This window comes from Rana temporaria, chromosome 1 (genome assembly GCF_905171775.1).
Source record: "Rana temporaria chromosome 1, aRanTem1.1, whole genome shotgun sequence".
Classification (NCBI taxonomy): Eukaryota; Metazoa; Chordata; class Amphibia; order Anura; family Ranidae; genus Rana; species Rana temporaria.
Window position 1 is genome coordinate 259,835,185 of NC_053489.1, and position 25,382 is coordinate 259,860,566.

Consider the following 25,382-nt stretch of genomic DNA (forward strand, 5'->3'; position numbering starts at 1 on the left):
AGTTAAACGTTCACTTAGTCTATAAATTTCTCAATGTGTTTGGGCAGTCCTGCATGGTGAAGTGGTTAGCCACCTGCACTTCGGTGCACTTGGTCATAAGTTAGAATCCATTAGACCCACCATGGGGCTGCTACCTGTATAGCTTTTTTTTTTGTTGTTGTAAAAAAAAGTTGAAGGTACCCTATTTTAGAATGTTTAAAAATACCCCTTATTTTTAAATAAAGAATTCTTTAACCACTTCCCACCCGGCTACTGTACATATACGACCGGGCAGGCACTCTCTGCTTCTGAGTGGACGTTCAGAAACGAGGTGAGGACCTAGGGGGAGTGTATAGTATGCCTGTAAAGTAGCACTTGTTTCCCGTGCTTAGAACTGTCCCTGCACAAAGTGTCATTTCTGAAGGAAAAAAAGTCATTTAAAACCAATCACGGCTATAATGAATTGTCGGCTCCCGGCAATAAAGAAAAAAGTCATTCATAAAAAAAAAAAATGCGTGGGGGTCCCCCCAAATTAAATTTTCAGGCCTTTCAAGTGTCTAGGATTGGATATTAAGGGGAACCCTGCGTCAAATTTAAAAAAAAGACGTGGGGTTCCCCCCAAATATCAATTCCAGACCCTTCAAGCATTATTAAAATCACTGCTCCCGAAAAAACTTCAGTTTTTAAAACTTTTTTTGCATTGATACATGTTCCCTGGGGCAGGACCCGGGTCCCCAAATACTTTTTAGGACAATAACTTGCATATTAGCTTTTAAAATTAGCACTTTAGATTTCAAACGTTCGAGTCCCATAGACTTTAACAGGGTTCTAAAGTTCACACAATCTTTTGCTCTGTTCGCAGGTTCTGGTGCGAACCGAACGGGGAGGTGTTCGGCTCATACCTAGTGATGACTATCCCAATGGAGCAAACTGTTAGTAGAAGTGGTTTTCTGATATATTATTGTTTCAATTGTACCACCCAATTCTTTTGTGATTCCAAGATCCAAGAAATGTATGCTGTCTTTATGAATTTCACTGGTAAAAAAAAAAACAATATCCTTGGTGTTAAGTCGTTTCACTAAATAATGAAAATACTCCCTCGATCCTTGACCTAAGATGAAGATATTGGCCCTGATTCAGAAAGATCTGCCTATCTTTAGGCGAGCGTAGCGTATTTTAGATACACTACGCCGCCGTAACTTAGAGCGGCAGGTCCCGTATTCAGAAACAACTTGCGCTCTAAGTTACGGTGGCGTAGTGTATCTGACACGGCGTAAGCCCGCCTAATTCAAACTAGGCTGGTAGGGGGCGTGTTGTATTTAAATGTTCGTGACCCCACGTAAATGACGCTCTTATTGAACGGCGCATGCGCACGCATGCTCAGTATCACGTCGAATTTTCAAAGTTAATTACGCCCGCTCAATGCTTAGTCGACATGAACATAACCTACGCCCAGCCCCATTCACGGACGACTTACGCAAATGACGTAAACAACGCAAAATTCAACGCTGGCCTGACTTCCATACTTAACATTGGCTACGCCTCATATAGCAGGGGTAACTTTACGCCGGAAAAAGCCTTACGTAAACAACGTAAATCAATGCGCCGGGCGGACGTACGTTTCTGAATCGGCGTATCTATCTCATATAGCCCAACAAAAATGTTGCCCCATTGCAGTCCCCCTTCTATGTTTGTACACCTTGCCATCAAATAGGGCACACAAAGTGCAGGAGCTTTAAAGTTAACTCTGTGTGTGCTTGGAACACCGTACCTCAAATCTTTAAAATGTAATCACATGCCTTGATACCCAGATTGTGTTCAATATTGCTATAGAAAGCTTCTATGTCTAGATTGGACAGCCATACATAATCTGTCAGAACCACTCCCAATTAGTTGACAAAATCAAGGGTGTCTTCGATATAAGATGACAACCTATATTCATATGGCCTTAGAGTAAAGTCTATATATTTGCATTTTCTGTTTTAGAATATGGTTGCCAGGCGGTCTTGACTGATGTTTATGCGCTTTAGGCAATGCGTAAAATGTCACCCAGAAGGTTTTTTACCTTAATGCATAGAATGACTTTGCAACCCCTTTAAGGGATAAAAGACAGGAACATGTACATGTACATGTATTGCAGAGATGTACTGATACATTTTTTCAATTTTGCCCAGAAATACACTTCAAGAAAAAATAATTTCAACATTTTGAGTTCTATGATAGCAACAACGGTACAGCAAAAAATACTGTAAATGTTTCAGAAGATCTAAAATTCTGTAAGGGACATTTCTCAAACAAATTAGTGACACCATTAGATTCAGAATAGACTGTGTCTCCTTTCACAAAGTCTGAAGTGAAGTTTATTAAAATAAACAATATAAACATTGGCCCGGATTCAGATACAATTGTGTATCTTTAGGTGGGCGTAGCGCATCTCCTATACACTACGCCGCCGTAACTTTGAGAGGCGAGTATAGTATTCAGAAAGATTATGCGCCCGAAGTTACGGCGGCTTAGCGTGAAAGGGCCGGCGTAAGCCCGCCTAATTCAAATATGGAAGATGTGGGCGTGTTTTATGTAAATTAAGTGTGACCCCATGTAAATGACGTTTCTAATAAACGGCGCATGCGCCGTCCGTGGACGTATCCCAGTGCGCATGCTCCAATTTACGCCGCAATGCCTCATTGGTTTCAGCGTGAACGTAACTTACGCAAAGCCCTATTCGCGAACGACTTACGCAAACAACGTAAACGACGCAAAATTTGACGCTGGCCCGATGTCCATACTTAACATTGGCTACGCCTCATATAGCTTTTAGCAAGGAAAGGGTATTGGAACCCATGGATAAAGAATGCTGCACACCCCTGATATGTCTTGAGAAAAGAGAAAATTACCCCTAGGGGCTTTGTGCTGCAGCAAGGAATAGAAATGTACCAAAAAATGTATAAAAGTATAAATTTATTTAAATATGTTGTACGGAAAAAGCCCCAAACAGTAGGGACTCAAGATATGAACTTGGTAAAAAACATAAGTCATACATGGCAAATAAAAACACAAGGTAGAACAAGTACAGACATAGCATAACAGTACTGTAAGTATGCAAATACTATGGGCGAAAAACACCCCTACGCGTTTCGACCTTTTATAAGTAGCGGTCTTCTTCAGGGAGTATTAGTTAGACGCTGCCATAGGTTCTGTAAGATAGAAAATACATACAAAGAGATACATATAGATAAGTGGGACATAATAACAGAAGAACACAAAGAGGGCCCGCCACCCACAGCCATATAGGTAGATGGCAGGATGTGGGTAAACCTCCTACAAAAGTGGACTAGTGTATAAAATCCCACTGCCACTCACCCAAGACGTCCAATGGAAGGCGTAGACCCGGACCAGATGAACCACTGCCGCACCATCAAACTCTCCCGGGGGGTGCCAGAGGGGTGGAAAAAGGGGAGAGGAGCTCCCCTGGGTCAGTGTGGAAAAGGACTCCGAATTCAGGTGCACCACCAAGAGAGGTACCGACCGGGCCTACGAGAGGTCACCAGATAGCGCGCCAAAGCCGCGGGCCGGAGGGGGGGGGGCGGCAGGCAAAAAGGGGGGGGGAGGAGGGCAAACCGAGGCGGGGAAGGAGCACAGGGGGGGGGGGGGGCAACGGGGCCGGGGATGGCGGATCAGGGCCAAGCAGGTGGGGACGGGCACACGCGCCTGGCTAAGTCACAGGGGGGCCCGGCACCACCGTGTACACCGGGATGGGTAAGTTGGGGTGCGGGGGAGCGCTCCCCTCCTGAGGTTGCGGTGAAGACCCTGTAATGTAAATACATGTATATGTATAAGACTGGGAAGCATGTCTAGAGAATAAAAATGGTAAATATATGAGTACACACCAGGCTGAACAAGAAGCCTGATGTGTAGGCATGGAAATTGCGTGAGGGAGATGCACAGGGGAGAAAAAGATGTGGGAATGAGGGGAAACAACAAAACAACAATAGGACACAGAGTGAAAACAAACCAAAAATAATGAGCATGGTAAAGGTACATAAAACAAAACAAAGAGGGTGTGTAAGTGACTGAATAAAGGAATGAATGAATAGAAATGAAGAATGCAGTGTGTGGTCTAGTGAGAAATGTGGAAGTGTATGTAAAAGGGATGTGGTAGAGCAGCAGTGTGAGGTAGGACAGCAAAAGAAAAATGGAAAACAACAAGGGGAGAAGGGAAAAAGGATGAAAGGGGAACGGGAAATATGGGGAATGTTGCAGTGAAAAAGAGAAGATAAAGGAAAACAAATGAAAATAAAAATAATGATGAAAATGCTGATAATAATCATGTGACTATAAGTGTATGAGTGATCTATGGGTGTGTGTGCAGGTGAGTGAAATTATAAAAACAGGTGAATAAGAGGAGGGTGGAAAAAGAAAATGCAGGGGAAAAGGGGCTAGTATGGAAACAAATGAAAAGGTGAAAAAATACCTGTGCTATCTGTAAAGCTCACAGAGGTAAGATGGTCAGATGGTAAAATGGTTGAAGCTGTAGCCTTCCTGTTAAGGAGGGATGTTGAGACACCTATTGAAGGAGGTGCTGACGTCTGTTGAAAAGTAAACGAAGTAGAAGAGTAAGATAATAATGGGGATACCGGGGTGGATGGCAGGTTTGCTGGAAATGGAAAAGAGAGCCAAGGCTCCCACTTACCTTCCTGCAGCCAAAATCTGTCATAACCACCAAACCCAGTCGCCGTGGGATCTAAATTTGTCCCAATAAGGCTGGCTGCTTATATAAGGTATATCTTGAACAGGTGAGGGAGTGCACTCCCTCTACACCTGTAGCGACCCCACCCTATGATGCAGTAGGGGGCAGGCCCGGATGGACCCAACCCTGCCCGGGAACCACACCCACCGCTGTGGCAGATGTAAACATCGCCGAAGATCCCCCCCACTACACACACCCCCCCACCCCACAGGGAAACCCCCCCCATCTACGAGAACGCCACACCCACCCCCCCACACGGCCAGACCGCCGCCCCCCCACCCACACCCACCCGCAGTAATACAGCGCGCCCAGGCCGCCATGAGGCGGCAAGTGGTGGCCTCCCCGGCGTTCCAGAAGGGACCGTTAGGTCCCCGGTGTACCAACTCCATCCTCCTCGTCCATGGACGGCAATGCGCAGGCACGCAGGTGGTGTAAGCCGCGCGCGGTCACGCGAGGCGTCGGCGCCATGACGCCATCGCGACCCCGCGCGCTCGGCAAGGGCGTGTGCTGGTCGCTAGGGACCTGGGACGCCGCCGGCAGGCGCAGAAACTCCCCCCAGTGGCCAGCGGGAAGAAGGCCATCAGAGAAAGCACAAGAGCCGGGGCCAGCCCGGATATGTGCAGAGTCCCCGCCTGCCGTGAGGCCCAGGGAAGGAAAAATCTCCTGCTGGCTACCGAACCATGTGCACCCATGGAGCCCCCAGGGGAAAATTGATGATGGAAGGATGCGGATGTGGTGACGGTCCAGGCCCAAAATCCAAGAATTGGACGTCCATGGGGGGTGGTAAAAATCTGGAAAAATATTATTAAAGTATATGTTAAATGCAGATTGCTGTGCGATCATATTTGGGTAAATGCTCCGCATCAGAAACAGATGCAAAGTACATTTGAATCGTGTAAGAAATTAATATACCAAATGGAAATATTAGTCTGAAACAAACAAAATAATGTATATGAGAACAGAACAAAGAAATGATAATAAAATCATAACTAAATTGGAGAGCTGAGCATATTGTAAATAAACATACACACTTGGAAAGGGGATCCAAAAGGGGAAAAAACAGCCATCTACTGATGGAAACAAAAAACCTTCAAAAAACAAACCGGGAAGGACACAGGACGCAGACATGTAGGATGAGAGGTAGGTCGCCATACAGGGCGGCCATAACTCTCCTGCGTCCTAGATTAAGTCGGTTTTCCCGGATGTAAACCCCTTTCGGGGAGGGAGCAAAGGAGATGGATTCGTTCAGGCCTGGGTACACCGTGGCATGGAGTATGAAAATCCACCTTTGCTCACGCTGGGGGAGGGCTTTGTTCCAATCGCCGCCCCTGATCGGTATATGAACTCGATCAATGGCGGCGAAGATGGTTTTAGGCATTTTATAATTGTGTTTAAAAACCACATGCCTGCCAAGGGGCAGGTATCGGTTTACAGTTTGCATGTTATATTCGTGCCTGGCTGCACGACATCAAAATTCTTGTTTAGTCTTGCCAACGTAGAATGCGTTGCATTCACATGATATTGGGTAGACAACTCCGTGGGTCTGGCAGTTAGCGAAATGGTGTGGAAAAAACATCACACCATTGGGTAATGGGAAGGATTTCTCCTTACGCATAAGGGGACAATGCGACTACTGGCCGCATGGAAAGGTTTCCAAATGCGGGACAGTGTTTCTTTGTGGTGGCCCCTTTAAATTCGCTCTGCACTGGCTTGTCTTTTAAGGACATGGCCCTGTTAAAAGTAATGGAAGGAGAACCAGTAACAAGTTTGTTGGTCTTTGGATACTCATGTTGAACAGATTATCAATGGTGTGTCAAAAAACAATTGAATCAAAAAACCAAATGCATAAATAAATACAACAGACCTAAAGCTCATGTCCTGAGTCCATGGGTATGAACCCTGGGGAACGGGTGTTTAGCCACCCAAATAAATTTTAGCAAGGAAAGGGTATTGGAACCCATGGATAAAGAATGCTGCACACCCCTGATATGCCTTGAGAAAAGAGAAAATTACCCCTAGGGGCTTTGTGCTGCAGCAAGGAATAGAAATGTACCAAAAAATGTATAAAAGTATAAATTTATTTAAATATGTTGTACGGAAAAAGCCCCAAACAGTAGGGACTCAAGATATGAACTTGGTAAAAAACATAAGTCATACATGGCAAATAAAAACACAAGGTAGAACAAGTACAGACATAGCATAACAGTACTGTAAGTATGCAAATACTATGGGCGAAAAACACCCCTACGCGTTTCGACCTTTTATAAGTAGCGGTCTTCTTCAGGGAGTATTAGTTAGACGCTGCCATAGGTTCTGTAAGATAGAAAATACATACAAAGAGATACATATAGATAAGTGGGACATAATAACAGAAGAACACAAAGAGGGCCCGCCACCCACAGCCATATAGGTAGATGGCAGGATGTGGGTAAACCTCCTACAAAAGTGGACTAGTGTATAAAATCCCACTGCCACTCACCCAAGACGTCCAATGGAAGGCGTAGACCCGGACCAGATGAACCACTGCCGCACCATCAAACTCTCCCGGGGGGTGCCAGAGGGGTGGAAAAAGGGGAGAGGAGCTCCCCTGGGTCAGTGTGGAAAAGGACTCCGAATTCAGGTGCACCACCAAGAGAGGTACCGCCCGGGCCTACGAGAGGTCACCAGATAGCGCGCCAAAGCCGCGGGCCGGAGGGGGGGGGGCGGCAGGCAAAAAGGGGGGGGGGAGGAGGGCAAACCGAGGCGGGGAAGGAGCACAGGGGGGGGGGGCAACGGGGCCGGGGATGGCGGATCAGGGCCAAGCAGGTGGGGACGGGCACACGCGCCTGGCTAAGTCACAGGGGGGCCCGGCACCACCGTGTACACCGGGATGGGTAAGTTGGGGTGCGGGGGAGCGCTCCCCTCCTGAGGTTGCGGTGAAGACCCTGTAATGTAAATACATGTATATGTATAAGACTGGGAAGCATGTCTGCCTGCCGCCCCCCCCCCCCTCCGGCCCGCGGCTTTGGCGCGCTATCTGGTGACCTCTCGTAGGCCCGGGCGGTACCTCTCTTGGTGGTGCACCTGAATTCGGAGTCCTTTTCCACACTGACCCAGGGGAGCTCCTCTCCCCTTTTTCCACCCCTCTGGCACCCCCCGGGAGAGTTTGATGGTGCGGCAGTGGTTCATCTGGTCCGGGTCTACGCCTTCCATTGGACGTCTTGGGTGAGTGGCAGTGGGATTTTATACACTAGTCCACTTTTGTAGGAGGTTTACCCACATCCTGCCATCTACCTATATGGCTGTGGGTGGCGGGCCCTCTTTGTGTTCTTCTGTTATTATGTCCCACTTATCTATATGTATCTCTTTGTATGTATTTTCTATCTTACAGAACCTATGGCAGCGTCTAACTAATACTCCCTGAAGAAGACCGCTACTTATAAAAGGTCGAAACGCGTAGGGGTGTTTTTCGCCCATAGTATTTGCATACTTACAGTACTGTTATGCTATGTCTGTACTTGTTCTACCTTGTGTTTTTATTTGCCATGTATGACTTATGTTTTTTACCAAGTTCATATCTTGAGTCCCTACTGTTTGGGGCTTTTTCCGTACAACATATTTAAATAAATTTATACTTTTATACATTTTTTGGTACATTTCTATTCCTTGCTGCAGCACAAAGCCCCTAGGGGTAATTTTCTCTTTTCTCACGCCTCATATAGCAGGTGTAACTTTACGCCGGAAAAAGCCTTACGTAAACAACGTAAAAAAATGCGCCGGGCGGACGTACGTTTCTGAATTGGCGTATCTACCTAATTTACATAATCTACGCGGAAATCTCCGGAAGCGCCACCTAGCGGCCAGCGTAAATATGCAACTAAGATACGACGGCGTAAGAGACTTACGTCAGTCGTATCTTAGCCAAATTTCGGCGTATCTTGCTTTCTGAATACAGAAAGAAGATACGCCGGCGCATCCTAGAATTTACGCGGCGTATCAATAGATACGCCGACGTAAACTCTTTCTGAATCCGGGCCATAATACATAAAGTGATACATTTTATTTTATGGAGGAAATGAGGTCCAACACTTCATCAGCAAAAGTGGGCTCCTTCAGAAGATCCACTATAGCACCTTGATTGTGATTTACATGCGAGTTGTTTCTTGTGTCTGGTGAGTGGCCATTTCTACCATATTCCTATTATATGGACTATTAACTGGTTACACAGATTTTGGACTGATTCAATATTTTTTTGCATTACACATTATTATTTATTTTGTGCGTTTTTTTATTAGTACTGCAATTATTATTTTAATTTTCACTAGAGGGTGGTGTGTTTTTCCTCTATTGGCAGCAGCTCCAATCCTTACTAGCAGTGATCTTCTTTCTTCTTTTGGTCATTTTAGAGCAACTGTTGGAGGAGTTTGTGAATGTAGTTGTAACATAGTAGTAAATTTGTTGCAAAATCTGTCAAACTGATAAATCTCACCAAGTGTGTATATAGACAGTACACAAGAGATTATTGTAATGGAACAACTCATGTGATAGGTAAAAAGTATACTCTATGTGAAAGGCCCTTTTTATCTTCTTTGTTTGAGTGCTGGCACTATCGCTGAATTTTCATTTTATGGCCTTTGTTGACAATTGTCTTTCAGTTTGCGACATCAATTTTAGACTCTTCTGAGAACATCCAGATTGTATTGCAGGTGAATTTGACCTGCAGGTGGCCTCCTTCTGTCATTTTTTATCGTTACACTCGTTTGTCTTCTTATTTGCATATGCCAAGTTTTATCTGACCTGCTTAAAGTTGCTTTGTATTCCCATAGATGTATGTGCAAAGGAGCAATTATGGGGTGAAATGCATCAAGGAGGACATTCTTAAACTGTCTGTGGCAGAATAGAGATGTTACAAAGAGGTTATGTCATCAGTGTTGTATAGATTGCTAATTTCATTTCTTTTTATTTGCTAATTTTTGATAATGCAAGTCCAGTTTGAAAGCATATGTAAGGTATGCAGATATTAGATATTTTACAGACTTTGTGAGTAGTGAAAATTGCAAAAGACCAGATTCTGAAGCTAAGGGAGTTAATTTTTAAATCGTGTTCCATTAATTTAGTATGAAGGAAAGAGTACTTCTTGGGATCTGTGATTCAGCCAAAGCCTGCTGTCGGCTGATGTCACAGAGACAGTCCAGGCATTGTAGGGATCCCGATAATAATGTTGGACCACTGAGCTTACCACTGAGACCCTGAGACAGCCGCTCCTGCTTCCTCCATGGTCCAGCGCTTGGATGGGCAGAGCACACAGTGGTGACTGACAATCAGTGCTCTGTGCTGAGAGTGGACCAGAGAACAGTGCTATCAGAGGTTTTTGAACCCTCAGTGCTCAGTGTAGAGCCAGTGGGGAAAAGCTGCAGCATCAGATTGATGCTGCAACCATCTAGGTGGGCATGAATGTTTGCTTATTTTTTGTATCTTGCACGTCTCTTTTAATTATGTGGCATGGTTTCAATTGCAGTTCTACAACATTGTATTACCCTTAACTGTTTCATTTAAACAATATTGACAAAGGTTAATAAACACTGTAATCAAAGATATATAAATGTGGGGGCTCTAAAGAATATGGTAGATAAATTTAATTAATTACTAAACCCTACGAATAAAGTGGAGAACAGGCGAATGCCTATCCACATGTGAAAGCTGTATGTATTGAAGTGAAAAATGTAGATGCGCTATACCCAGATGAAACAACTACATCTACCATGAGTTAATGAACATCTCAAGAGAATAAATGTGAATTATATGAACCAAAAATGTGCTTGAGATAAAGCAAAATAACATAAACCAAATTATTCAAAGTCCATATAATCAATGAATTGGTTGTGGTAAAGATTTCTTAACAGACTTCCAAAAAACAGCCCACAGATAAAAATCCAGTGACAATCTTGAAATGACACCTTCACCATCTGTAGAATAACACACGATGTGCTCAATAAATAGATGGCCGCTTACCACAGGATGTTTACCCCTTTATTTAAAAAAAAAGTCAAATGCACTTTGAGCAAGATGACACTTGCTAAATAAGTAGAGATGATACAGCCCTTCTCCCCACTAGTGGCTCAGAGCGAGATATGTGAGCAAAAGGATGGGAACCAAAAATAGTGTAATCCCGTTTAATGTAAAGTACAAGATACAGATAAAAAGCCAACTGGCTGCTTACGATTAGAAGTGCCATAGCACGGCACTGAAGCTGGAAGGCATGGTATGAATAGATGTGTGTCCCATCCGTCCGTCGGAGACTGGCGTGCGTTCCACCTGCAACAGCGGAGAGCCAGCGGAACCAGAAGTGAGGTATAAATGTGACCAAGTACCGCCTCGACGTACATTTCGTCTAACACGTCATCAGGAAGTTGACTTTTCAGTGCAACTTTTGTATAATCAAGGCAGAACATTTTATGTATTGATAGATTAGTCTAGAGACTCCATAAAGATCACACAATAAAAATACCTTAGGGTAAATTACACTTCATGCTATATACATTGTGGTATTGGGTGAAATATAGTTAGATATGAAGTTGCAATTGTTATTTCTTTACCTACTTTATATTTTTTACATGTTACTTTTCACATAGCATAACTTAAAAAATGAATAGTTACAAATTGTTGCTTATCTTTTTACACGCTGTTTTCCGTACACTCCAAGACTTAAAAATCCAACTTAGTTCTTTCATTCTAAAACAAATAAAATTGGCCCAAATACCATTATAGCCTGCTTTAGGGGGAGGATTAGTGAAAAACACGTAATGTCAGGATTATTTTAAATTCCTTCTATTGCAGATCTGGTGTGTATTTGCATTATTGAAAAACATCCCTATTTTGTGTTGCATTAAAGATAAAGGTTACAGTGCTTTATGAACAATAGAGGTTCCATATCATGCCTAACTCTTTGGCCTAACTTTCTCTGATGGGCTACAGGCAAAAGACCAAAAATGTTGAAGGCAACAAACTATAGGAGTCCAACAACAGGTCCAACAACAGGTGCTCTAGCTCAAATGGCCTCCATCCATGATACGTAATACTTAAAGCGGGGGTTCACCCTAAAAACAAATTTCTAACATTACATCCAGCTTCCTAACGACATTTACATTATGCAGATCTTTTTTTTTCTCCGTTCATACCGTTATATTGTGATTTTCTCCAGGGCTTCCGGGTTCTGATTACTGCGGGACTGGGCGTTCCTATCTCTGGGTTAGTGATGTCGCACAAGGCGCGTCACCAGATTTCCGTAAATAGCCGAGCTGCGAGTCGGCGCTATACGGCGCCTGCGCAGTCAGCTCTACACGGCAGGCACAGTCGCCGTATAGCGCCGACTCGCAGCTCGGCTATTTACAGAAATCTGGTGAGGCGCCTTGTGCGACATCACCAGACGTCAATCATCTAACCCAGGGATAGGAATGCCCAATCCCGCAGTAATCAGAACCCAGAAGCCCTGGAGAAAATCACAATATAAAGGTATGTACGGAAAAAAAAAAAGACCTGCATAATGTAAATGTCATTAGAAAGCTGGATGTAATGTTAGAAATTTGTTATTAGGGTGAACCCCCGCTTTAACAAGAGAACGAGCCAGCAACTCCAAAATCCATGTCAATATCATTATTACTATGTACGAGTAAGTTAAAAAAAGGAAATGCGTTTCAATGGTATAGCCTTGATCACAGGATAATCATATGCTGTGATCAAGGCTATACTGCCGAAACGCTTTCTTTTTTTAATTAACTCGTATGTAGCAATAAAGATTTGCTGGCTTCTTCTCTTGTAAAGCAGGCTGAGAAGATGTATATGACAAGTGATTTATGTGGCAAACTTGAATAATAGGTTTAATAGGCATAATTCATAAAATTTTGAGTACAAGTAAAGCACATTCAGTTTTCCAATATCTTTATTTTAAGTGACTTAATAAAAAACAAAAAGAAATATTTACCAAATACCCTGTGTTATTTGCAAGAAGGCTTTGTTAACAAATCCCGAATAGCAAAGACGTACCAAACAGCAAGGCATATACACAACATACAGAAAATGTGCACAAATGAAATTGACATTTTAAAATAAACCAAAAAGAAATGATCTGTTGTTGAAACTGCATCAATTTACTAAAAAAACAAAAGAACAAACAAACAAACAAAAAAAACTATTGCAGATGACATTTACTGGGCAATATCGTAGTAATAGTTGCGGAGTTTAAGTTCAACCGTGGCAAATTTAGGGCGTTCTTCAAATCTGAAAAAAAGAAATAAAACTTTGTCAAGTGAAAGTATTACAGAGAAACTAATCAATTGTAATATGATTAGTCATACATTTATTGATAAATTAGAACTACTGTATAGGATTTTTTGTTTTCATTTTGGATAGAGTAAGGAAGGGTTATAACCCCAGCAACATTATTTTTTACCATTTGTGTCCTATTGCGGAGAAAAGAAGCCAAACAGTAAGTGAGAGGGAATCCCTGCAAATTAAGGGAATTCCTTGTGAACCCTCAAGTCACCAGAACTAGTGTCCCCATTGGAGGATTTCCCTTCTTACTTTTCTGGGGACAACCCAAATTTGGGGATTTTCTTTTCATTTTTTTTTTTTTTTTTTTATAAATCTCTTTATTTGTTTTCCAATATACAATATACATTCACAACTTTCATCATCCGCTCTCGCAGGAGCTTCAGTAAATTTCATTAATAATTTCTATAATAAGAACAGATACCAAACATACATTTATTCTTCCCCTTAACCCCTTATTCTATTGGTGTGGTTTTCCCCCTTTCTGTATCCTCTCTGTCCTTAGGCCATTATAGGATTCTCTATCCAGCTTGCCCATATTCTTTCATATTTTTCCTCATGTCCTCTATTGCAGTATGTCTCTCTACAGTACCTGTTGCCGAGAATGTGTTTCCAGCACGACAGCATCGCGCTGATTCTCAGCGACAGGGTGCCGACATCTCGTACTCGCTGGAATAGACAAAGCACATTCCAGCAAGCGTGTCATAGAAGCGACGGGGATCCGACTTGGATTCCCACCAATTCTAGCTGCGGCGTTTGGTATGAATCCTGAGAGGGAGAACTCCCACGCCAAATTTTAAATAAAAAACCGACATGGGTTCCCCCCAGGAGCATACCAGGCCCTTAGGTCTGGTATGGGTTGTAGGGAGACCCCCCTATGCCGAAAAACCTACGTGGGGGTCCCCCCACAATCCATACCAGACCCGTATCCAAAGCACGCTACCCGGCCGGCCAGGAAGGGAGTGGGGATGGGCGAGCGTCCCCCCCCATCCTGAGCCGTACCAGGCCGCATGCCCTCAACATGGGGGGTTGGGTGCTCTGGGGCAGGGGGCGCACTGCGGGGGCCCCCCCACCCCAGAGCACCCTGTCCCCATGTTGATAAGGACAGGGCCTTTTCCCAACAACCCTAGCCGTTGGTTGTCGGGGTCTGCGGGCGGGGGCTTATCGGAATCTGGGAGACCCCTTTAATAAGGGGGCCCCCAGATACTGGCCCCCACCCTAGGTTAATGAATATGGGGTACATCGTACCCCTACCCATTCACCTGGAGACAAAGTGTAAAAGAAAAAAAAAACACACAACACAGGGTTTTTAAAGTAATTTATTAGTCAGCTCCGGGGCCCCCCCCTGTCTTCTTTAGCTCTTTTAGCAGGGGGGCCTTCTTCTTTCGCTCTCCGGGGGTCTTCTTCCGCTCTCTGGGGGTCTTCTTTCGCTCACCGGGGGTCTTCTCCCATCTCTCCGCTGTCATCTCAGCCCCGGTTCTTCTCCTGCTCGCTCTCCGGTGCCTTGTTCTTCAGGGCTGGCCGCCGCTATCTTCTTGTGTTAGCTCGATTACTAGCAGCGGCCAGCCCGCTCTTCTTCTGTCTTCTGTCCTTCTTCCCATGTTGACACGACGCTTCTTCCCGCTGTTATGCCGGGTGTCCGGGGCGCGATGATTTATATAGGCCTCTCTTATGATGTCACAATCCCATCATGCTCCGGTACCTACCCACGTGGGTAGGTACCGCGTGGGTAGGTACCGGAGCATGATGGGACTGTGACATCATAAAAGAGGCCTATATAAATCATCGCGCACCGGACACCCGGCATAACAGCGGGAAGAAGCGTTGTGTCAACATGGGAAGAAGGACAGAAGACAGAAGAAGAGCGGGCTGGCCGCTGCTAGTAATCGAACTTACACACGAAGATAGCGGCGGCCAGCCCTGAAGAAGAAGACACCGGAGAGCGAGCGGGAGAAGAACCGGGGCCGAGATGACAGCGGAGAAGATGGGAGAAGACCCCCGGAGAGCGGAAGAAGACCCCCGGTGAGCGTAAGAAGACCCCCGGAGAGCGTAAGAAGAAGGCCCCTCCTGCTAAAAGAGCTAAAGAAGACAGGGGGGCCCCCAGAGCTGACTAATAAATTACTTTAAAAACCCTGTGTTGTGTGTTTTTTTTCTTTTACACTTTGCCTCCAGGTGAATGGGTAGGGGTACGATGTACCCCATATTCATTCACCTAGGGTGAGGGGCTGGTATCTGGGGGCCCCCTTATTAAAGGAGTCTCCCAGATTACGATAAGCCCCCGCCCGCAGACCCCGACAACCAACGGCTAGGGTTGTCAGGAAAAGGCCCTGTCCTTATCAACATGGGGACAGGGTGCTTTGGGGTGGGGGGGCCCCGCAGTGCGCCCCCCTGCCCCAGAGCACCCAACCCCCCCATGTTGAGGGCATGCGGCCTGGTACGGCTCAGGAGGGGGGGCGCTCACTCGTCCCCACTCCTTTCCTGGCCGGCTGGGTAGCGTGCTTTGGATACAGGTCTGGTATGGATTGAGGGGGGACCCCCACGTCGTTTTTTTGGCGTAGGGGAGTCTCCCTACAACCCATACCAGACCTAAGGGCCTGGTATGCTCCTGGGGGGGGGGAACCCATGTCGGTTTTTATTTAAAATTTGGCATGGGAGTTCTCCCTCTCAGGATTCATACCAAACGCCGCAGCTAGAATTGGCGGGAATCCAAGTCGGATCTCCCGTCGCTTCTATGACGGCTTTGTCTCCATCATGGCAAGCCAGCTCGGCGCTGGCTCCCGCGATGGGGCTCGTAGGTGGTAAATCTCGCCGAGAAAGGGAGCGAGATTGACACAATATCGCGGTTACCTACTGTATATTGTGGTATGTTACTATTTACTACGTTTTTCCAATGGACCAATGAGGGAGCCTCCGCCTTCTTCCAATTTAACACTATCGTCTTTCTTGCATAGAAAAGCAGTAAGCCCACCTGTGTTCTTTTTGCTGTAGAGACGATGCCCTTTCCTATCAATCCTAATAGGCCGATCTCTGCATTTTGATCTAATGAAACTGTTGTTATGGCAATTACTCTCAACACCTCCCTCCAGAATTTCACTATCCTCGGATAGGACCAAAATATACGAATAAACTTTCCCGGGATGTCAACACATCTCCAGCAATTTGGGGAATTTGATGGGAATATCCTATGCAGTTTGTACAGTGTGTAGTAGCTCCTATGCTTTATCTTAAATTGTATCACCCTATCTCTGAGCGGCACTAATATCTGGTATGGAGTTCTCCAAATCTCCTCCCAGTTCTCCTCTACTAATTCTGGGACATCTCTTCTCCAACGTTCCCACAGTTTACTCATATCTGATGATGTTGTTTTTGATAAATGTGTATACAAAACTAAAATTGAATTTCTTTCGCATTTTTTTCTGACCGTTTGTTCTAAATCTGATTCCATTAATTGTGGAATACCCTCAGGAAACTGAGCAGATAGAGCATGTAGAAGCTGCCTACAGGGCCGGCCCTATGATGGGACCGGGTGGTACCATCAGGCCTGTCGGAACAGGACAGGCAAAGCAAGCAACTGCTGGGGGCCCCCGAGCTGGCCAGGGGCCCCCAGCAGCCACTTGCTATAAGTGCTGCAGCCTGTAGCGTTAGGCTGACCAGACGTCCCCAGAGGAAGTTTGTCCCCGCTTTGCAGGGTCGGGGAAGTCCGGTCACTGACAGATCGAGAGAACAGACTGATTCTCCCATCCGTAGGACAGGAGAATCAGTCTGCACATTACGGGCCGGTGGCTGCAGCTGAGTGGAGTGAGTGTCTCTGAAAATCCTCTCACACAGCCCAGCGAGTTCACTCCCCCCCTCCCAGCATTGAACATGAGACACCACAGCTCCTCCTCCTCCTGTCTCACCTATCACGATGTACAGCTGTGTGCAGGAGAGAGAGGGAGAGATTTGCGCGGGAGATATGAAGAACTGCAGTCCTGGCTGCTACACATTCCAAGCTGTGTGTATGATGTCTGAGCCACCAGCCTCGTCCATCCAATGAGTGAGCTCTGCATTTACACTTTACACTTGCATTTACACTTTGTTCAGTGAACTGTACTTAACACTCTGCATTTACACATTTACACTTTGTTCAGTGAACTGTCCCTATCTCATTCCCTCCTCTATCTATCACCCCCCTTGTTGTTCAATTTAGAACTTTTATGCAGCAAATACTTTGATTGTTTTTTTTTTTTAATCAGTACACCAGTAAAAATATATATATGATCCAGTTCCCTCCAAGTGGATGGGAGAATTCTCCCACTTTTCACCAATGGCTGAACAATCAGGGTTTCGGTCCTACCCCTGTAATTGACAGCGCTGGTCTCTGTCTCTATGGCAGAACATTAGGACACAGTGCTGGTTATGTTATGGGGCTGATAGGCACATGTGCAGAGCGCAAGTACAATTGGCATAGACAGGCTATGTCTGTGTTAAGGATGAGCTCTGGCGTGTTCGCATGCTACACGTGCAGAGCCCGCCAGGAAGTGTGCACGGCGCTGTGCTAATCACAGCCAGGGAGACATTGTCCCAATGCTCGGCTGCAGGGATCGTGAAATGTCTTCCTGGCTGTTATTAGCGCAGCGCCGTGCACACTTCCTAGCGGGCTCTGCACGTGTTCTATGCGAACACGCCAGAGCTCATCCTTAGTCTGTGTACTGTTGGGAACATTTCCATTTACTTCCTGTCACAAGGATGCAACAGGAAGTGAAAGGAACTCATAAAGTGAGGGAAATTCCCCTCTAGGGGCTCATTCGCATGTGCAGTATCCCGTGAAAAGCAATCCACTTTGAATCATTCTTCATAGGGCATTTGGCAGGTGGTGAGGTGTTATGTCACTTTCTCACTGCTTGATTTAACCCCGTAAATGCCACACTAGTGTGCTGCAATCACATGCATTGCATTCGGTTGTGGGGCAGTTGCGGCACTCCCCCTTAGACTTGCATTGGTTGGTAACGCCCACCTAATGTGACATGCTATTTAATTTTTGCCATGGCATTGGTACAGCTCTGAGCGGACAGACTAGCAGGCTCAAGGTCCTGGTTTTACCATCCCCCAGCTGCACATGTGAATGAAGCCTTAAGCCCCTTTCACATGGGTCCAGAGAAGAGCAGGCAGATGACATATTTGTGACCGCTTAGTATCTATGCTGTGGTTCTTGTAGGCTTTGCGTGCGGAGAGGGTTGGGGGGCCTCCATGTCCAATTTGCTTGGGGCCCCCAAATTCCTTCAAACGGCCCTGGGTACCATGGGTACCAGGCAGCACTTTTAGGGGGGCAGCATACTGATGCCCGCCAGCCCGTTCCGCCAGCTCCGCTACCCAAATAAAATTGATGTCCTTTTTTCCCCACAAATAGAGCTTTCTTTTGGTGATATTTAATCACCTCTGCGGTTTTTATTTTTTGTGCTATAAATATATATATTTTTTAACTTTTTGCTATAATAAATATCCCCTAAATTTAGAAAAATAAACTTTTTTTTTCAGTTTAGGCTAATATGTATTCTTCTACATATTTTTGGTACCAAAAAAACCCCACAATTAGCGTACATTGATTAGTTTGCGCAAAAGACATTGTGGCCGCCGGCAATTCACAGGTCCCTTTATACTCCTGGATACATGTATAGAGCCCATGGCAGGTCCTTTTATACGCCTATATGCATGTATAGAGCCATGACAGGCCCTCTTTATACATCTATAGAGCCATGACAGGCCCTTGTTATACTCCTTTATACATGTATAGAGCCATGACAGGTCCTCTTTATACTCCTATATACATTTATAGAGCCATGACAGGTCCTCTTTATACTTCTTTATACATGTATAGAGCCATAACAGGTTCTCTTTATACATCTATAGAGCCACGAAAGGCCCTCGTTATACTCCTTTATACATGTATAGAGCCATGTCAAGTACTGTTTATAGTCCTATATACATTTATAGAGCCATGACAGGTCCTCTTGATATTCCTTTACATGTAAAGAGTAATGACAGGTCCTCTATATACATGTATAGAGCCATGACAGGTCCTCTTTATACTCCTATACATGTATAGAGCAATGACAGGTCCTCTTTATACTCCTTTATACATGTATAGAGCCATGACGGGTCCCCTTTAGTTATCATGATATAAAATAATGAATGTGGGGGCCTTTTGGTTGGCGTGATTTTTTTTCTTGGGGGGGCAGCATTTCATTTTTGGTCCCAGGCAGCACAATGTCTTTGGCCGACACTGGCTGCCTATATTGGAATATTTAACTCTCCGGTATTTTCCAGCCTTGCTTTATTTCTGCAAATGAGATAATTTTATCTTCCTTTATTACCTGGGATCATTTTTTAAACCCAAATTTAGTCCATGCCCTGGGATCCAAAATGGAATCCAAGTGTGGGAGCCCTGGATTCCTCCATAATGGAGTATTTGAAGATAAACTAGTATCCAAGTGTCCCTCTTTTGCTAGCCCCACTCTCCATATCTTAACTGTTGTTCTCATCGAGGGGTTCAGTTCATACCTGGATTTAAACCCACAAAATGGCAGTGCTTGGAGTGCTTCCACTGAGCCCACTACTGCAGCCTCCAGCATCGTAACAGAGTTATATTTATCCGGGTTAACCATCCCTTCACTACTACTAACTGTGCCGCTAGATAGTATCCATACAGGTCTGGTAAAGCCAGTCCCCCCTGTATCGTCGGTCTCATTAGTGTGGTTAATTTAATGCTAGATGGTTTATTTTTCCATATAAATGTAAAAAAATGCCCTGGAGCTGTAAAAAAAAAAGTTTCACACAACCATTGGAGCGTTTCTAAATACATACAGAAGTTTGGGAAGAATCTTTATTTTTATTAAATGTATGCGTCCCAGCAAAGATAGGGGTAATGCCTCCCAGACCCTTAGCTTTTTCTTGAACTCCTGTATTACTGGGTCTAAATTTAGCATTCGAAATTCTTCAGCCCATCGAGATATTATTATGCCAAGATATTTAAATTTTGTTACAAATTTTAATGGTATATTTATAGCCGCTGTTTCTCGTGCTCCTTGATCTATGGGAAATAGTATGGACTTACCCCAGTTTACTTTAAGCCCTGTAAATACTGAGAAAGTATTTAGTAATTCTAGAGCTCCCTCCAGTGATGGACCTGCATCCCTTAAAAAAAAAAAGCATATCATCGGCATAGAGGGCCACTCTCTCTTCTAGCCCCCCTACGCGTAATCCTTGGATATTTGGGGAAATCCTTAGACCGGATCTATCTGCTGGAACTGATCAGCGGATCAATCCCAGCGGATAGATCCGGTCGTGTGTACGCCCTAGCGGACAAATCTCGGCGGATAAAAATCCAGCCGACGGATTATCGGTGGATAAAAATTTTGTAGCATGCTACAAAATCTATCTGCTGGAATCCAGTCCAGTGGATTGATCCGGTGGTCTGTACAGACTCACCGGATCAATCCATCCGCTCCCCTCCCTCGCATGCGTCGTAATGATTCGACGCATGCGTGGAAGTACTTACCTTCCAGCGTCGCGCACGTCGCCGCGTCATCGTCGCGGCGACGGCGCGACACGTCACCGCGGATGAATTCCGCACGGATTTTGATCCGATGGTGTGTACAAGCCATCGGATCCAAATCCGGAGGAGAAATCTCCGCTGAAAACGGTCCGGCGGACCGTTTCCAGCGGAGATCCCCTCATGTGTACGGGGCCTTAGTGCCTCTGCCACTGACTGGCTCTATCGCTAACGCAAAAAGAGCCAGAGACAGAGGACAACCTTGTCTCGTTCCTCTGTGTAGCTGAAATAAATCTGAAAGTCTTCCTCCCAGTTTGACTGCTGACATAGGTTTATTGTAAATGGTTTGGATCCAATTAATAAATATCAATGGAAAACCCAACCGTCTTAAGTATTTTCCATCGAAAAGGCCATTCGATAGTATCAAAGTCCTTCTCTATAACTAGGGAGGGCACCGTCCTAGATCCCTCATGTGCATGATGAGTATGTATATTTGTATACAATCTACGTAGGTTAAAATTCGTCGTTCTCCGTGTCATAAACCCTGTTTTCATTCTACTTTTAATGATAATGGTAAACAGGACGAATAGAGGGGTGAATCTCCCTAACGAGGACACAGACAGTAGTAAAACCTAATGTTGTTCTAATATATCTCCACGCTATTCAAAACAACCAAAAATTATTATTTTTTATTCATACTTTAACCGCTTGTCGACCGCCCACTACTGTTTTACGGCGGCAGGTCGGCTCGGCTGCGCAAAATCACGTAATATAACGTGATTTTGCTTCGCACCCCCTGCTCGCCCCTGGTGCCGGTGCGAGTGCCCGGCGGGCGCGATCACTGCCGGGCACCCGCGACCGCTCGTTACAGAGCTCCCGGTCCTTTCAGGGGGAGAAATGACTGATCGTCTGTTCATACAATGTATGAACAGCGATATGTCATTTCCCCTAATCAGTCCCACCCCCCCCTTCAGTTAGAACACAATGAGGAAACATACTTAACCCCTTGATCGCCCCCTAGTGTTAACCCCTTCCCTGCCAGTGACATTTTTACAGTAATCAATGCATTTTTATTGCACAGATCGCTATAAAAATGCCAATGGTCCCAAAAATGTGTCAAAAGTGTCCGATTTGTCCGCCATTGCAGTACCGATAAAAATCACAGATCGCTATTGTTCCAACCAAAATTATTGTTCCAACCAAAATTGTCCGTTACATTACTCTGTGCTCTTTGTACTCAATAAAAAATTTGAACAGAAAATATCACAGATCGCCGCCATTACTAGTAAAAAAATATATATTAATAAAAATGCCATAAAACTATCCCCTATTTTGTAGACGTTATAACTTTTGCGAAAGATAATCAATAAGCGTTTATTGCGATTTTTTTAAGAAAAATATGTAGAAGAATACGTATCGGCTTAAACTGCGGAAAAAAATATTTTTTTTATATATTTTTGAGGGATATTTATTATAGAAAAAAGTAAAAAAATATTATTATTTTTTCAAAATTGTCTCTCTATTTTTGTTTATAGCGCAAAAAATAAAAACCGCAGAGGTGATCAAATACCACCAAAAGAAAGCTCTATTTGTGGGGAAAAAAGGACGTCAATATTGTTTGGGAGTAATGTCGCACGACCGCGCAATTGTCAGTTAAAGCGACGCAGTGCCGAATCGCAAAAAGTGGCCCGGTCATTGACCAGCAAAATGGTCCAGGGCTGAAGTGGTTAAATAAATACAAAATATCTTTATAAATGTCAAATACTGAATGAAAATAGTATTACAAATCACACACATATATAAATACCACCAATAAAAAACACAACGTTGACTTTTTTATTGGTGGAAGGATATTTATATATGTATTTTGATACAATTTGTATTCAATATTTGACATTTATAAAGATATTTAGTATTTACTTAATTTAACTTGTTGTTTTTGATACACCACGTGTGTCCTGTGAATTACTGTATATCTTTTGTACTAATACATACTGTATGCTGCAGGGACCGCACTATTTTAGTGAGTTGACATGTTTCTACAGTTTAAACAATTTTACCTCTTTATTAGCAAGAAAAACTGACCAGGGTTCTAATTCTTCTCCATTTTTCTCCATCCCACTGAATATTGCATGAGATAAAATACTGCATGGTTTCTGTTGACCCTATACATAATTGTATGCTATTCTTTGACACTATGGGCCAGATTCAGGTACATATGCGGCGGCGTAACGTATCGCATTTACGTTATACCGCCGCAAGTTTTACGGGCAAGTGCTTGATTCACAATTCAAATGATCCGGGTAGGGGGCGTGGATCATTTAAATTAGGCGCGTTCCCGCGCCGAACCTACTGCGCATGCTCCGTTTTGAAATTTCCCGCCGTGCTTAGCGCGAAATGACATCGCACCAACGTCATTTTTTGAACGTAGACGTGAGTTACGTCCTTTCCTATTCACGGACGACTTACGCAAAAAAAAAAATTCAAAATTCGACGCGGGAACGACGGCCATACTTTAACATGGCAGGTCTATCTATACGCCACGAAATAGCAGCCTTAACTATACGCCGGGAAAAGCCGACAAGCGACGACATAAGAGAATGCGACGGCCGCGCGTACCTTTGTGAATCGCCGGAAAAAGCTAATTAGCATACCCGACGCGGAAAACGACGCAAACTCCACCCAGCGGGCGCCGAAGTATTACACCTACGATCCGAAGGCGTACGAAGCCATACGCCTGTCGGATCGAAGCCAAAAGCCGTCGTATTAGTAGATACTCCGGCGTACTTCTTCTGTGAATCTGGCCCTATGGGTTTGATTTACTCAAATCGGAGAGTGCAAAATCCGGTGTAGCTGTGCATAGTAGCCAATCAGATTGTAACTTCAACTTGTTCAATTAAGCTTTGACAAAAAAAAAAAAAAAGCTGGAAGCTGATTGGTTACAATGCACAGCTGCACCAGATTGTGCACTCTCTCCCCAATATGTTACAAATATATTGTGATTTGCATTGCAGATTACTGTCCCCCAATTATTCCTTAAGAAGAGGGCGTTGACTTGAAAAAGGTGTTGGGGTATTTTGGATATCACGATACATAATTGAATCAAATAATCAAAAGAAGTACAGTAAAACCTTGGATTGCGAGCATAATTTGTTCCAGAAACATGCTTGTAATCCAAAGCACTTGTATATCAAAGCAAATTTCCCCATAAGAAATAATAAAAACTTAAATTATTCGTCCCACAATCATTTATTCATAAATCCTTCAGTTTATAATCCATATAAAAAGATTATAGCAATGTGATCAGGTTGTGTAACCATAAAATGTCCATCCACAAAAATGAAAGCCTCCACAAGGGGATTAGAAGCAAAATCCAGGAGGAGCTACAGATTATGAAAGAGAAGAGAGGAGCCTCTAAGTGTAGCAATATGGTTACTGTAACAGACTCATGAACTATTCTGCCGGGACATCCTATAATACTCCTACAGTGAGGTCTACAAAGAACTGCATGGCTCGTTACAATTGGATTTACCACATTGTATTCTGAGCTCAAAGGGTTAATTATACAAGGGACTTTTTCACTGCTGAATGCTAATATTCCCTTTGCATAGCTAATGGACTCTCCTTTGTGTAGTTAATCCCCTCAACATACGGAGGCTGTTATGTGGGAGTGTATAATTGTTTTAAAGGTTAATTGAATTCTATTGTCTGATCAAGTCATGTTAAATATAAGGTTGGAGCCGAACGTCTAGAGACTGATTGATTCAAGGAGATGTCATTATTTCAAAGTATGTGTGTGAAGGGGGGGGGCGGAGAGAGTGTCATTGTTCATGTAAGTTTGTAACCATATAAAAAGCGAGGTGAAATGTGCAATAAAAGACAGTCTTGTTTGACCCTTCAACGTAGCCTTGTCTCGTTCGGGAAGGGGAATTCTCTCTCTCTCTCTGGATCTATTGGACGGGGATACCGGCGGTACTTGCATATCGCAGCTTGCCAGGGAAAAGGACTTCTCCAACGGCTGAGACCCTCTCCCTAGCTGGGTAGCCGTTACAGTTACATTTAATGAAGGTACAACATTTAGCAACTCATATGGTTGATGGTTAAAAGAGGCACATGGCACAGGCATCTGGTGTAAAGCTGCCCACATAGACCATCCCCCGCACCGCCGTCTCTCACCTCCGGCTCTCACTATTAGTCTGCAGTTGTGACCTGGAAGACTACCCTGCAGTAGAGTGATCTGAAAGCGAGGCTTGAAGCACTTGTGGAGCGCAACGTGGAAGGGACGACGTTGATGGCGGTGCGGAGGACAGTCTATTACCCCGGATGCCTGCATACTTAGATGTGCCTGTTTTAATCATCAACCATGTGAGTTGCTAAAAGTTGTACCTACATTAAATGTAACCATATTGCTACACTTAAAGGCCTCTCTTCTCTTTTATACTCAGTTGTGACCAGTGGTGGTGCATCCATAAAGGGTGCAGAAGCGCCGCCCCCCTTCTTCTGTCACGTCTCTCTCACCATAGGTAGATTCATGCATTGCAAGGGGATGCGGTGGCTGCGTTTGATGGCACAGTGGCAGCAATTTATGGGTACAGTGGCTACAATTGATGTTTTTTTTGCATTATTTGTTTGCGCCCCCCCAAAAATGTAGAGCACCAGCCGCCACTGGTTGTGACATGACGCTACTCTTATATCAAGACATCGCTTGTATATCAAGTCAAAATGTATTTACAAATTTTACTTGTCTTGCAAAATGCTCTCAAAGCAAGGTTTTAATGTACTCTGAATTAATTAATGTAGTTAAATATGAGTACTAAG

The 25,382-nt window shown here is 44.3% G+C and overlaps 1 protein-coding gene across 7 annotated transcripts in view; it reads right to left on the reverse strand.

Annotated features, from left to right (window-relative positions):
- Positions 1-12,626: 12,626 nt before the first annotated feature.
- SYK (spleen associated tyrosine kinase) overlaps positions 12,627-25,382 on the reverse strand; it is a 164,427-nt gene continuing 151,671 nt past the window's right edge. For all 7 annotated transcript variants that reach the window (XM_040354927.1, XM_040354944.1, XM_040354909.1 and 4 more), the window contains one exon: positions 12,627-12,982. In XM_040354927.1, coding sequence (XP_040210861.1) covers positions 12,910-12,982 — 73 coding nt within the window. In that variant the 3' untranslated portion in view covers positions 12,627-12,909. The remainder of the gene's footprint in view (positions 12,983-25,382) is intronic.